The sequence below is a fragment of the Spea bombifrons genome, chromosome 12 (assembly GCF_027358695.1).
Source record: "Spea bombifrons isolate aSpeBom1 chromosome 12, aSpeBom1.2.pri, whole genome shotgun sequence".
NCBI classification, from domain to species: domain Eukaryota; kingdom Metazoa; phylum Chordata; class Amphibia; order Anura; family Pelobatidae; genus Spea; species Spea bombifrons.
In genome coordinates, this window is record NC_071098.1 from 31117025 (window position 1) to 31130930 (window position 13906).

General features: G+C 38.4%; 2 protein-coding genes across 2 annotated transcripts; both read left to right on the forward strand.

Moving 5' to 3' along the window:
- The first annotated feature begins 3084 nt into the window (after positions 1 to 3084).
- On the forward strand, positions 3085 to 6663 carry LOC128470701 (phospholipase A2 inhibitor NAI-like). Its single transcript, XM_053452609.1, has 5 exons — positions 3085 to 3238; positions 3954 to 4070; positions 4596 to 4742; positions 5223 to 5363; positions 6374 to 6663. The coding sequence occupies exons 1-5, from the start codon at positions 3136 to 3138 to the stop codon at positions 6571 to 6573; spliced, it is 708 nt and encodes a 235-aa protein (XP_053308584.1). The 5' UTR covers positions 3085 to 3135; the 3' UTR covers positions 6574 to 6663.
- A 2122-nt stretch (positions 6664 to 8785) lies between these two features.
- On the forward strand, positions 8786 to 11606 carry LOC128470706 (phospholipase A2 inhibitor gamma subunit B-like). The gene is made up of 5 exons (XM_053452614.1): positions 8786 to 8911; positions 9778 to 9894; positions 10208 to 10354; positions 10666 to 10806; positions 11318 to 11606. Exons 1-5 carry the CDS (start codon positions 8863 to 8865, stop codon positions 11515 to 11517), a joined length of 654 nt encoding a protein of 217 aa, XP_053308589.1. The 5' UTR covers positions 8786 to 8862; the 3' UTR covers positions 11518 to 11606.
- The last annotated feature ends 2300 nt before the right edge of the window (positions 11607 to 13906 follow it).

The following is a 13906-nucleotide window of genomic DNA, read 5'->3' on the forward strand; positions in this document are numbered from 1 at the left end:
TGCAAAATATACCATATATTAAGAAACAATAAGCTTGAAAAAAATTTCCAGGTGGGTGGTGCGAATCTAGGGTCCTCCTAGGACCCGAGGTCAAAATACACAAATACATTTGGGCAGTTTTTATTTTTCTGGTTAATTAACTTATTAATTGACTTATTAGTTAACATGTATATGTATTTAGTGCAAGCATTTGCATACTTTCCTCATTGCAAAGTTACAAATATAATACTATAATATAAAAATATAAATAAGAAAATATATAATTAACAATATATATATATAAATAATATTTGATATCAGATATTCTAGTGCTGTATAAAATGTAATAATATGTTATTATGTATTACGGGAACATGTTGACACTATTTAAATCAATAATTAATAATATTAGGAAGCGCAGTTCCTGATTTGGCCACTAGGTGTTTGCACAATTTAACAACACGCAGCGCCCTAACACGGGGGGGGGGGGCGTTTGTGCTGTTCCACTTGGACAAATCATTAATTGCACCCTCTATTGTGCGAAGCACCTCAATCTGATATTTTATAAGTTTAAACATATAAAAAAAATGTTTTTTAAATATTTAGAATCTTTTACATGTTACATTTTGATTTTATGCTATGATATTTATGACTTTACTCAAAGCAGAAAAATCTAACTAAAAATAATAAATTATATACTTAATTAATTATATTTTTTTGAGATACTTTGTAGAATTTTTAAAACAAAGCACTTTAAAAGATAAATCACAATTAAAATATTTTGCCTCTATTAATTAGTGATAATGGAAGTAACTTAAAGGAAAGCTATAACTGATTATTTTTTTAACGTAATTATTATAACTGCTAATTGGTGCTTTTGTTGACGGTCTGTTAGGGTTGATATCCTCACTAGAATGCAGGCAACTCACTTAAGTATAAATAATGACAAATCGAGGTTTCCATAACGACCTTATGAGAGCTATTAGGTTAACAATATTGGCGAGCCACTACATAGAATCTTCATGATGGGCTATTAAAGGGTTAATATTTCTCATTTCCCTTCATTTAGAAAGTTCCCAGATTGTATCTTTTATTAAATTCATCCGTTTGATACAATTGTATCTAGTAAAGAAGGACATTCTATTCTGCTTCCACTCCTTTTTCTTCATCAGCGTTCTTGGCTTCAGTTGGTATCAGCGGCTCCGGGAATAGTGCCAACTGTCCAAAAGGAAGCGCCTGCGGGTATCCCCGCACGGTAACGAGAGCAGGTATGTCTCACACACGAAGCGTACGATAAATTTGAAGCCTCGTTGACAGTTCTTGTGGCTATTTACATAGAGAAATATATTACAACAGCTCTAGGGCGTGCTAAAGATAAGGAACCTTCGATGAATTTAACCCCTTAATGACAAAGCCCGTACATGTACGGGCTCAAAATGCATTGTTTTCAATGGGTTTAGGGACCGCCCATTGTCCTTAAGGGGTTAAAGTTACATGCTCCATTGACAGACGTGATGGATGCCATCATTATTATTTTTTTTAGGAGGCTTCTCTCCACTGATCATTAAATAAAGCTCACTTTATGACTTTGCTTCTGCAGATGTTTTACACAGATGTCAGACGTCTCTTACATCCGGTCTATCAAAGGAATATTGATGATATAAGAATAAGAAATCGTTAAGATCAGAACTTAACAATTTCTTATTCAGGTTAGTAAATATACTAACTAGTATGACATCATTTTCATTAAGAACAAAGAGCCTATAGGGTTAGAAGTCATCAAAAAAGATGAAAAAAAGTGAAAATGCTTGGCCCTTGGATTTTATTAAGATTTTTTTTAAATAAAACAGAACATTAAATTTAATTTTGTTTTGTTCCATCTTGAACTTTAAATTAATTTGAATTCTGACCTGGCAGATATTTCGGGGCTAATTTATTTATTAACGAATCAATGTCTGATTAATTAAATTACTTAAAATAATCTAATAAATTGATTCATTTTTCTGTTATAGTTAAAAAAAAAAGTTTTAAAAAATTCAATTTATATGTATAATAAACATAAAGTATTTGTATTTCATTTAGGGATTTTGACAGAAACCGGTATAATATCGAGAAACACGTACATTCTAGCATTTTCGCAAATAGAGTTAAAAAGAAATTCAGCACGCTTTTATTCACAGATAGATTTTTATACAAGAATTTTTACAATAAAAAATACAAAAAATACAAAAATCCACCACGTACATTCAGGATTTTATTTTATTAATAAATTAATAATGATCACTCCTGAAATATTAGTTTTTATAGTCCTGTGCTACACCTATGCCTTTTGCGGTAAATAGATATAATATAATATAATAAGAACAGTATTTTAGAATTTTAACTATTTATACTTCGGGGTAAGGAAAGTACAATATTATAAAATGCTTATATCGTGACTCATTCTGTAAAGTTGTTTTTTTTTTTTTTTTGTACAGTCACCTGAATCATTATGTTTACTAAATCCTCACCTCTTGACTTTCAGGTATTTCTTGGTCGTGTATTCACTTTTTCACTTACACGCCACGGCGCGATCAATCCGGGGTGTTTGCGCAAGAAACATCATGTAGGCTACTTCATGGCATATTTAACCCCTTCATGACCAAGGAGTTCAATGCAATTGACAGCCTTTTTTCTTTATGGTAAGCAAGCACAGCCATGAAAAATGAAATAGGGCTCACCAAACTGGGGGGGGGGGCAAAGCAACATATGGTCATAGTGTGACAGAATGCCCAATATTTATGCCACAGGTGTTTTTTGAAAGGTGTTTGTCGGGTATGCACTGACTGCTTGCTCTGTTGAAGGTAATGTCGCAATGGCGGGGGTGAGAGTGCATGTAAATAGTTTGTACAGTAGCGTGTGTGTGTGTATGTTTGTATGGTGGCCATAGGTGCAGGTTGGACACTTACCCTGTATTTGGAAATATTCTGCTAGGGAAACGCGGTGCGTTTATGACACGCCATGAACACGATCCATAAGCATATACAATGACATATCTTTTGTGTGTAACAAAGGAGTGTTGTGGAAATTGATGTTGCAAGATACACAGTCACAAACCGTGTGTTTCCATGTTGTCACCGGCGGAATGCCCTCCCTATGTCGGGGCTCCGCGGATAAATGAGGCTCCCATGCCGACCGCTTCAAACTCTCACCTTGGCATCGGCTTCCAGCATGAACGCTCTCGTGTCTCTGTGCATGCTGGCAGCGCTGGCAGCAACAGGTACGTCTCTATTTACTAAGAAACCATCCACCTGTTCTGACAAAAATCTGCAATTTAGATACAAATTACGGCTTTTGTAACGTCCGCTCTAATTGGTTATAGAATATTTCTGTTCAAAATAAACCCATGGATTTTGAAATGCTTTTGTTACATTTCAGATTCCCCTATAAGAAAGAATATTTTTTGTTTAATTTATATTCAAAGGCATCCTTTATTTATTTATTAGCATTTGGAATAAAAAAAATATCACCTCTTCAATGCTAGAGTTTAAAAGTTCAGTGTGTGTGAAATTGTTTAACCTCTTCAATGCCAGAGTGTAAAAAAAATGTGTGTGTGTTTAACATCTTTAATGTAGACAGCTAGGTGGTTATTTAACCTCATTCGTGTTGGAGTGCAAAACTACGATGTGTGTGAAATCATTTAACCTCTTCAATGCCAGTTTAACATTTCTGTGTGTGTGTGTGAATATTTAACATTTTCAATGCTGAAGTGTGTGTGCTTAACATCTTCAATGGAAACAAGCAAAACCTCTGTGTGTAGTAGCTGGATGTGTGATTGTTTAACCTTTTCAATGCTGGAGTTTTTGAGAACTCTGCACCCTAGTGGCTGTGCTAAGCTTGCTGTTTGGATGATTACTGTTTGGGTTTTTGGGACGGTTAAAGATTATTTTGAAGCATTTACTGATCTTTCATGTTCAAACCTTTATTGTTTTTAGGCGAATGCCTTTCCTGCACTAAGTGTATGTCTGTGTCTGGACCGTCTTGCACGGGGGCCGGTGTAACATGCCCTTCGGATAATGTTTGTGTAACCGCGTATTCTGTTACCAACGTAGGTACGTTGTGCCCATCAATAAATATCTGTTGTTAGAATGTTTGTTGACAGCGGCTTCGGAACAAAAATAGAGAAAATCTAACTCATTTAAAATCAGGGCAGCTGTACTAAGTGGTCACCTTTTAGGCCCATGAGTGCCATCCATTAAACTCAACTTATAAAGTGATAAAAAAAAAAGCAAAGAAAATGGCTTGAGATAAATTAAGTCAAAATCGTAGCAAGGTCCTCAGCAGACCCTATCAAGGATTCCGCAGCTAATTCAATGGTTGAACTTACCCAAAAATGTAATATTCAAATTGAGATAGGCCTCAGTGGTTGCTCACCAATATACAGAAGGAGAAATTTGATTTACCTAATTTCAAGAATTAATGAAAGTCGCCGCCTTTGGAGGAAGTGTGTGATTTATAAATGCATGTTTAGATAATGTGTCCCTTAACCTTTAAATATTTTTTCTAATAACATTTTAAAATTAATGTTATTTTTAATTGCATAATTTGCTAAAATGCTGTTTTCATGCGGTTTTTAGCTGGAGCGCTCACTCCGGTGTTTACTAAAGACTGCGCACCAAGAAACCAGTGCAACATCACCGGGAGCATCACCTTCCTTTACGGCACGGTGAAGATAGCGACTGCCTGCTGCGAGACAGACAATTGCAACTCACCTGTGCCAGCGTGTAAGTGGGGATTGTGGGTGGAGTAACATGGAAAGTGGGTGGGGCCACTGGAAAGTGGGGGGGGGAATAAAACAACCGTGGGTGGATCTCCATTTAGCCAATCAAAAAATAATTATCTCCTTTGTCTTTTTAACAAAAAATATGGGATGTTTCGGACACCACTCGAGGGGCAGATATACCCACAAGTGGAAATAAAAACATTATCTATAATTTTTTTGGTTAACAATGCCGATAAAATTAGTCTGTAGAGCGGCCTATGGAAAATTGGCATTTTTTTATTATTTTTTTTGTTTTTTTTAATTAAGATTCTCCATAGAGAACTTTTTTACCAGCGACGCTAAAGTGACGTATTAAAAGTATTCTAATTTATTGTGATTTTTTTATATTTATTATTTAGAATAACATCATTTAAAATAACTGATTAGGCGTTCATATATTTCACATTTTCATCTCTGTCTTTTACCTCTTTTTAAAAAAAAGTGCCATCTAATAACCCACAGCCAAACGGGGTCACCTGTCGGACCTGTGCTTCTTCCAACTCCCTCTACTGCTACACAGCCGACACCATGCAGTGTCAGGGGAATGAGACTAAATGCCTACTGCTAGAGAAACAATTAACAGGTAATTTCAAAGTGTATCATAATAAGAGCTGTCCCTTAATCTGACCGAGTTTCTTCAATAGCAGCTTTCATTCCAACATGTTTCCCTAACAGGAAATTATTTGTACCAAATGTCTCAAATGGTTAATAAATAAATACTTAAAGGGGAGAAAATATTGTTCTCCCCAACCATAACCCCCAGTAATAGTAATAACCCCCAGCTCTGTATACAGTAATATAACCCCCCAGCGCTGTATACACTAATATAACCTCCCCAGCGCTGTATACAGTAATATAACCCCCAGCGCTGTATACAGTAATATAACCCCCCAGCGCTGTATACACTAATATAACCTCCCCAGCGCTGTATACAGTAATATAACCCCCAACACCGTATACAGTAATATAAACCCCCAGAGCTGTATGCAGTAATACCCCCCCAGCACTGTATACAGTAATAACCTCTAGCGCTGTGAACAGTAACAACCCCCAGAGCTGTATACCATTTGTGTGTCCAGTCATGACAAAAACCTATGTTTTATCTATTTTTTTTCCAATAAACTTCCTGTATCTGCAGACCTGGGGGCTGCCATTGTTTTCAGTTGTTATATTTTGGGTGACTTTCCCGGCTCAAACACCACACAGAGCTGATGCTTTATGGCCATGCTAATAAAGTCTGTTCCTTCATAGATTTTCATCAGTCAACTGGGTGATTAAGACTGAGCCTTTCTATTGTTTCCCACAGGTAGTATAGTAAGGAGTCAGTGTGTTAGTCTAATGGATTGGTCTCAGACAACATATAATGGGGCACAACAAACAACTGGTTTAAAAACAGTGCTACATTGTGCTACTAGCAATTAAAAAAAAACATAAACATACCACATCTTAAAAAAAATAAGCTCAAATTCTGAAGCTCATAGAATTCTCCTCATACCACTGGAGCACTAGCGCCACCAAGTGTCTGATATCAAAATGTCACCATGTTTCTTTTTTCACAAATGTACTGACATGAAAAAAATGTCTTTTCCCCAGGAGCAGCATCTGTGAAAGAAGCCATCCGCGGCTGCTCCACCGAAAGCGTCTGCAGCGTTCTCGGTAACCAGCAATCTAGCTTCGGAGATTTAAATATCGACATGAAAGTTTTCTGCAGCAACGGAAATCTCGGGCTCAATAGCGGATTTTACTTTTCATCAATTATGTCCCTTCTTTTAATGAAATTTTTGTTTCTTTAACAATGCATTCTTCCAAATTATATAAAAGTTTAATTACTTTATTTACATCTTTCCTCCTTAATGATAGAAAATAAAAAAAATAATTGTACAAATTGACTATTTAATTTTGGTTTATTTGGTAATTTTGGCAGAATATTAACAGAATATTTTTTTAAATAAAATATTAGATGTAAATGTTTTAGAAACTGAAATATACAATTCTCTCGGCAAATTATCTTTGTCTTAATAAACTTGGGCATGAACTGGACGGCTGCCCCGACCAATCGAAAACAATCAGCAACTTAACATTATATAGAGATAAAGACAAAGAAAAACAATAACATATGACGACTATTTCAATATTATTTTTATTATTATTTTATGCCTTTTATTTATTAAGCGCCAACAAATTACGCAGCGCTGTACAAATGAAATAAGGGCAAGTAACAAATATACGTTAACAGATGCGTTAGATGGTGAGAACTAAAGATAGTTTTACAACTAGGAAACGGATCAATAAGTAAAGATAACAACAGTATTTGATTCTGGAAATATACTTAACAAAGTTCAAAGTTTAATATTCAGGCTACAGGTGTTCACATTAGATGTTATCGGGAGAGTCGAGCCGAGCGAGTTTCCATCTGCACATAATATAATATAATAATAGTAATAATAATAATAATAATAATAATAATAGTAATAATAATAATAATAATAATAGTAATAATAATAATAATAATAACGACATCTATGCAGCGTCAACAAAACTGAAGAAAGCCGCACGATAGAGTCCTTCCATATATTTTTCTCTGCTTTTTTTTCTTCTCCCAGTCTTTTTTGTTCTTTTGCCCATCTGTTTTTTCCATCTCGCTTGCTGACGTCTTTTTCTCATGTTTTTCTATCTTCTTTCCAATTTTTCATCCTGCTTGCCTGCCTTTTACATTTTTCATCCTCTTTCCGCTCTCCCATCTATATACACATACACACACACACACACACACACACATACATACACTCACTGGCCGGTTTATTAAGTACGCCTGTTCAACTGCTTGTTAACACAAATAGCTAGTGAATGTGGCATGTTGCTTATTGGTGCCAGACAGGCCGGTCTGAGTAGTTCAGAAACTGCTGATCATCTGGGATTTTCACGCACAACCAAGTTGTGTGACGGAAATGCCTTACATACATACACACACACAGACACACACACACATGGTTACATATATATATATATACTGTGACAGGCCTCCCTTTTCCTTGGGATTTTTGTCAAGGATCTTGGCTGTAACCGCAGTCTTCTGGGGTAAATGAAGCCCAGGACACGTCCAGCTCAGCTTCAATGTTTATTTTAAAGGAATAAACAGCAGCGGTTGTACGCAGAATAACAGTCTTTGCTTAGGACAAAACAGGTCACAAGTTACCATCAATATGGCTTTGCAGAGAGAAACCACCCCTCAGTTCCTCAGCTCTCCTAGCTGGCATAACAGTGGCCTCCTCTCTGAATCAGGCTCAGTTCCTTTTACCCTCTTCCTGCTAATTAATCAGCCACAGGTGAGCTGCTACTTACCCCACACCTGTGGAGCTCCTGCCCAGAATGCAGGCTCTGGACTGGATCCATACAGCAATTAGTGCCGTTGGAGCGCTGGACCACCCTGCTCTTCCAGATGCTCCGCCCCAGGGACCCTCACCAGGTTTTGCAAACTGCCAGTAGTGCAGTTTGTAAACAAACAACATATTTCCCTGGGACATATTATAAAGCAGACTACTATTGGCCAAGGCTGGTCTAATATACCTGCCATCTACCACTTTACCAGACCTTGTGTCACAATATATATATATATATATATATATATATATACCGATATGCATACACATACACACGCACACATATAAATATATATATATATATATATATACACACACATATACACACGTCTACATACATATGCAAACATACATATACATTATTCACTGTATCAAGCAATATGAATCTATTTGACAGTAAAACACTGGGATGTACTTTGTTGGAAAGGAAAATATGACAGCGCGCTTTATCTGGAGGCTGAGCTGTACCGGAGTTACCTATAGATAAACACGATGCGTTTATAACACGTAATAAAAGTAACCTGCACATATCTACAGCAGGCAACAAAGGAACGCTCATGGAAATTGTCATTGCAAGATGTGCGGCTACAAGATATGTGTTTCCATGTTGTCACCGCTGGAACCCCCTCCCCATGTTGATGCTTCACGGATAAATGAGGCTCCCGCTCGATAGAATCTCACACCTTGGCATCGGCTTCCAGCATGAACGCTCTCGTGTCTCTGTGCATGCTGGCAGCGCTGGCAGCAACAGGTACGTCTCTATTTACTAAGAAACCATCCACCTGTTATCTACGTGACAATGTTTGTCAGATTCATAGCTGACATTACAATAAACAACGATTTATACTAAAAAAACAATCTGCACAATTTAAAAAAAAAATTATTTTTTATTTTTTTTATTATTTTTGATTATTTATAGAATATCTGTGTAAAAACAAACAATGAATTTGGGAATGTTTTCATGATATTTCATATTGCCCTATAAACATATTTTCACTGTCTTTTTTGTTTAATTCATCTTCAAAAAGCTCCTTTTTTTGTTTGCATTTGTAGTAAAAAAAAAAAAAAAACCTAGAGAACGTATGTCATTACAATAAACAAGCTATTGCATTTAAAAAAAAGTTAAATCCGCCCTATTTAAAAAACCAAAATACAGGTTTTTATTATTTATAGAATATTTGTGCTTTTCTAATGGCTCTATAATTTTTTTTGGGCCTATTCAATAAAATATAAATATAAAATAATAAAAATTATAAAGAAAAAATAATAAATACAGGTTCATGGGGACTATTTTAAATCAATCAATTGAAATATATTAAAGAAATTATAATTTTAATAATATATTAAAAATAGTAATAAACTGTAGCGTGCGGCAGATGGTGGCACCTCTGCGATGGACGGTCTTGTGGTCTTGAAGTGGTGGGCTTCTTCTGCATCCAGGCCCTAGTCGGAAGTAAAGTTGTGAAATGCACCAAAGGTTTATCGCCTTTTCTTCTCTCCTACGGCTATGATCCGATTGCCGTTTCATTGACTTTTGACTCCCGAGTTGGGTTATTGCGACACGAGATTACTTTGAAGCATCTACTGATCTTCCACGTTCTAACCTTTATTTTTCAGGCGAATCCCTTTCCTGCACCAAGTGTATGTCCCTGTCTGGACCGTCTTGCACGGGGGCCAGTGTAACATGCCCCTCGGATAATGCTTGTGCAACCGCGTATTCTGTTACCGTTGTAGGTATGTTGAGTCCATCGATAAATTTGTGGCATTAGAATGTTCTGGGACAGTGCCGTACGAGCAAACAATAGATGTGACATCTTTTGTATATTATAACAAAAATATAGCTGTGCCCACAATTCATTTCATATCAGGACTAAGAGGCCAACATTTTGAACCAAGGGTCCTATTCACTCAACTCAACTCAAGAATTGAGTCGAGTGGCCCCAGCTTGGGGTAACTTGAGTATAACTCTTCGCAGGGTCTTCTCAGTACACAAGACCCTTCCGAGCGTTTAAGTTGTTAAAATGCTATTTTCATGCATTTTTTTTAGACGGAGCGATAAGTCCGGTGTTTACTAAAGACTGCGCACCAAGAAGCCAGTGCAACGTCACCGGGAGCATCACCTTCCTTTACGGCAAGGTGAAGATAGCGACTGCCTGCTGCGAGACAGACGATTGTAACTCAACCGTGCCAGCGTGTAAGTGGGGATTGTGGGTGGGGTCCCATGGAAAGTGGGTGGGGCTATAGGCAAAGTGGGTGGGGGAGAAATAAAGCGACAGTGGGTGGGTTACCATTTATCCAATTAAAAATGGTTTCTCTTGGCTTGACTCTTTCTTGAATGGATTTTTATGATATCACTTGGGATGCAGATATAGCCAGTTAGTCATCAGGCGGCTTTTGACCTTAAATATCGGGGGTCGTTCATCTTCCCCAGTCCGGCCCTGAATTCTGATCACGCGCGTGTACTTTTTGGAAATTCATATTCCTGTATTTCACCTCTTTTTAAAGTGCCATCTGATACCCTACAGCCAAACGGCCTAACGTGTCGGACCTGTGCTTCGGACGAGTCTCTCTCGTGTTACACGGCGGACACCATGCAGTGTTGGGGAGCGGAGAATAAATGTTTACGTCTTCAAAAAAAAATAACAGGTAATGTAAATGTGTGCGCCCCAGACAGTATGCTCAACAATGAATGCATATTAATACAAAGTCCTTTAATATGCATTCTTCAAACCTAGGCATGCATGGGGGGGTTGTTGGACCCCCCAATAGTATTTGGCGAGCCAGTGCTGGGGCTGATGTCCTGAGTTGTGTTCGGCCAAGCTGCGAATGCATATAGAGGATTCTGCAGAAGGGGCCCCGGAGAAAGCTCTGCCAGTGAGCATCCAGACCCATAATACCTTAGATGCTGCTATTGCCACAGACCTCTCTACCATGATCTGCATGCAACCGGCTGTTGGGTGCCAGGACATGGCAGACCTCCACCTTTGGACTATGTCAGCTGTTGGGGAGATCAAAGAGGCAACTACTGTGGACCCCTAAAGTAACCCTGGCCATAAGGGTACCTGCCCATTTTGCCCCACCTTATAGGCTTTGGGTCTATGATTTAACCATTGAAATATTAACAGTTCCATGACATTTCATTGCGTTTACTCCACAGGATACTTGTATGTACAGGAAGCCATCCGCGGCTGCGCCACCGAAAGCGTCTGCAGCGTTCTTGGTAACCAGCAATCTAGCTTTGGAGGTTTAAATATCGACATGAAAGTCTTCTGCAGCAACGGAAGTCTCGGTCTCAACAGCGGATTTCACTTTTCATCAATTATTTCCCTTGTTTTGATGACTTTTTTATTCTTGTAGTAATTCATACAAACTGGTTTAATTACTCGAGTTATTCAACTAATAAAAAGTAACAATGAACGTGTTATCAACACAAAATGAAATGAAAAGGTGGCTTTTTTTTTTTTTTACAGAATCTGTTAAATTGTGATAAAGGGGAACCAATCACTTTTAGTTTTAGCACGTTACCTTTTTATTCCGCTTTTGGAATGTTGAACACACAATTTACTATGCAGAGCACATAGAAGATTATTATTCTTACTAGTTAAAAGCAACATGTTAAATTTTAGGCAGGATTACAACAATGATATACAAAAAAAACACTGTGTGTGGTAACATTTCTCAAATTCTACATTTCAAAATTGTATACACTAACACGCACACTCACTCTAACACCCAGATAGACGCACACTCATTCTCGCCTCCTTCAACGGTAGAAGCTATTTGGAGAATTTGTGCCTGAAAGCAGGGACTTGACCTGCCCTGTTAAAGACAGTAAATGTAAAAAAATCGTTCCTGTAATAAGAAAAAGTCGTTCCTGTAAGAAGATAGGTTACCCTTTTAGGGTAAAGAAAATTACAGTAAGTTTGTACAGTTTGTACTCTTAGATCTACCCTAGGGATGCTCTGAGGACTCAAAAGAAGGCACGCAGAAAATGTAATGCTTTCAATCATAGTACGGAACAACATTGGTTTAGGCATTCTTTAATTGAAGAGGACGTGAAAACTGGTAAGAATGTCTTGTGATAATAGTTACAAAAAGCACAGGAGTGACACCTGACAAGAAATGTATTTACTGCATATAAGGCCCATACAATGGAGGGTTTGAATGTCAAATACATTCCTTGGACTCTGGTTTAACTATTTATTTATCATTCGGTACAATGTATTACTTTTCGGGAGTTAGAGAGAGTGAAGATCAGACATGTTCGACGTCGACAACTTTTATTGGGTCAACATAGTAAATGAGGTAGATTCGCGGACACTTAGTGGCCTCTTCTTCAAATGGAATTGACGTTTTTCTGAATGAGAGACCTCTGAGGTCATGAAAGCTGTTCTATCTCTGTTTCTATGTGAGCCCAATCAAAGGTATCTGTCACGGACTGGGTCCAAACAGATGAATGAAAGGACCCAGCGCGCCCAAAGATTGTGTGCAGGAGTCACAATGCAGTAGTGGAGTTGGACAGGGCCTGGTAGCAGGGTGACCACACTCACCCAGGTGATGAGCACCTAGGGTTGTGCAGCCAAACACCAGCGCCCTGATATGGCAGCGGATGAAGACCAGAACAAAGCGAAATACTGTAGGCACCCTGGAGCAGGCATGAAACATATACTTGAATACGTGCAGGATGCTGCAGGCTGGGAGTGTGAAAGCTAAGCAAAGGGTATAGCAGAAACATAACAAGCAAGGGACAGGGAGACCAGGCACGAAACATAACCACAAAAGATATACATATTACAGGGCACTACAGTGAACCAGACAAGGAATGAACATTACTAGACAAGATATACATGATACAGGGCACAACAAAGGACAGGGAAGAAGGCAAGGAACACAGGGGAAGGAGTGAGGAGTCGGAACCCTCGGACGCTTCTCCTTTAAGCAAGGATAGGAAATCTTAACTGGGACATGGGGAGAGGAGAGAGGAACCGGAATCCTCAGATGATACAAGGAAGAAGGGCAAAGGTACATAAGAGACAGACAAACATGAATATAGGAACCAGCCTAAGACTGATTGATAACAATTGGAGATTCCGTCACATGATATGGCCATAGCATGCTTAGCCCACCACTACGCCAAAGTACTCCAATGACGGTGCGGCCTAACGCTAATCCCTGCTGACAGAGATACAAAACAAACCAAACACGTAAACCAGACATGTAAACCAAACACACAGCACTAAGACATACCTTAGACTGAAGACTGACAAACAGAACACACAGGTGGGGCGCACCTTTTCAAGGAAACAGAGCTGAAGCAAAGAGCTGAAGCAGAAGCAAGGAATGGAAGATCAGAACAAAGCAAAAGGAAATCCAGGAATGGATCGAAGCAAAGCAGAGAAACTAAAGCAAGACAGATATGCAGCTCCGCAGCCTGGGCAGAACGTGACAGTATCAAGCTTGACTGGAGACGCCATCATTATCTTACCTATTGGTAGTGCCATTGGAGTCCATGGGAGGATCGTGATTCAAATAGTGGCGATTGGGTTATGTCTGGCAATGATACACTTGAGTGTGCAATGGAAGGGTAATAAAATCAGAATGGGATGTTATAAACCCCCCCCCCGCGTATTCTCCCCACATGCCTATGACCAAGAGGAAAGTGAGGTTAATGTACCATGAAATAAACCTTTTGAGCTATACACCGCTGAGCTCCCATCCCACTATTGGTCAGATGAGGAGGTTAAAA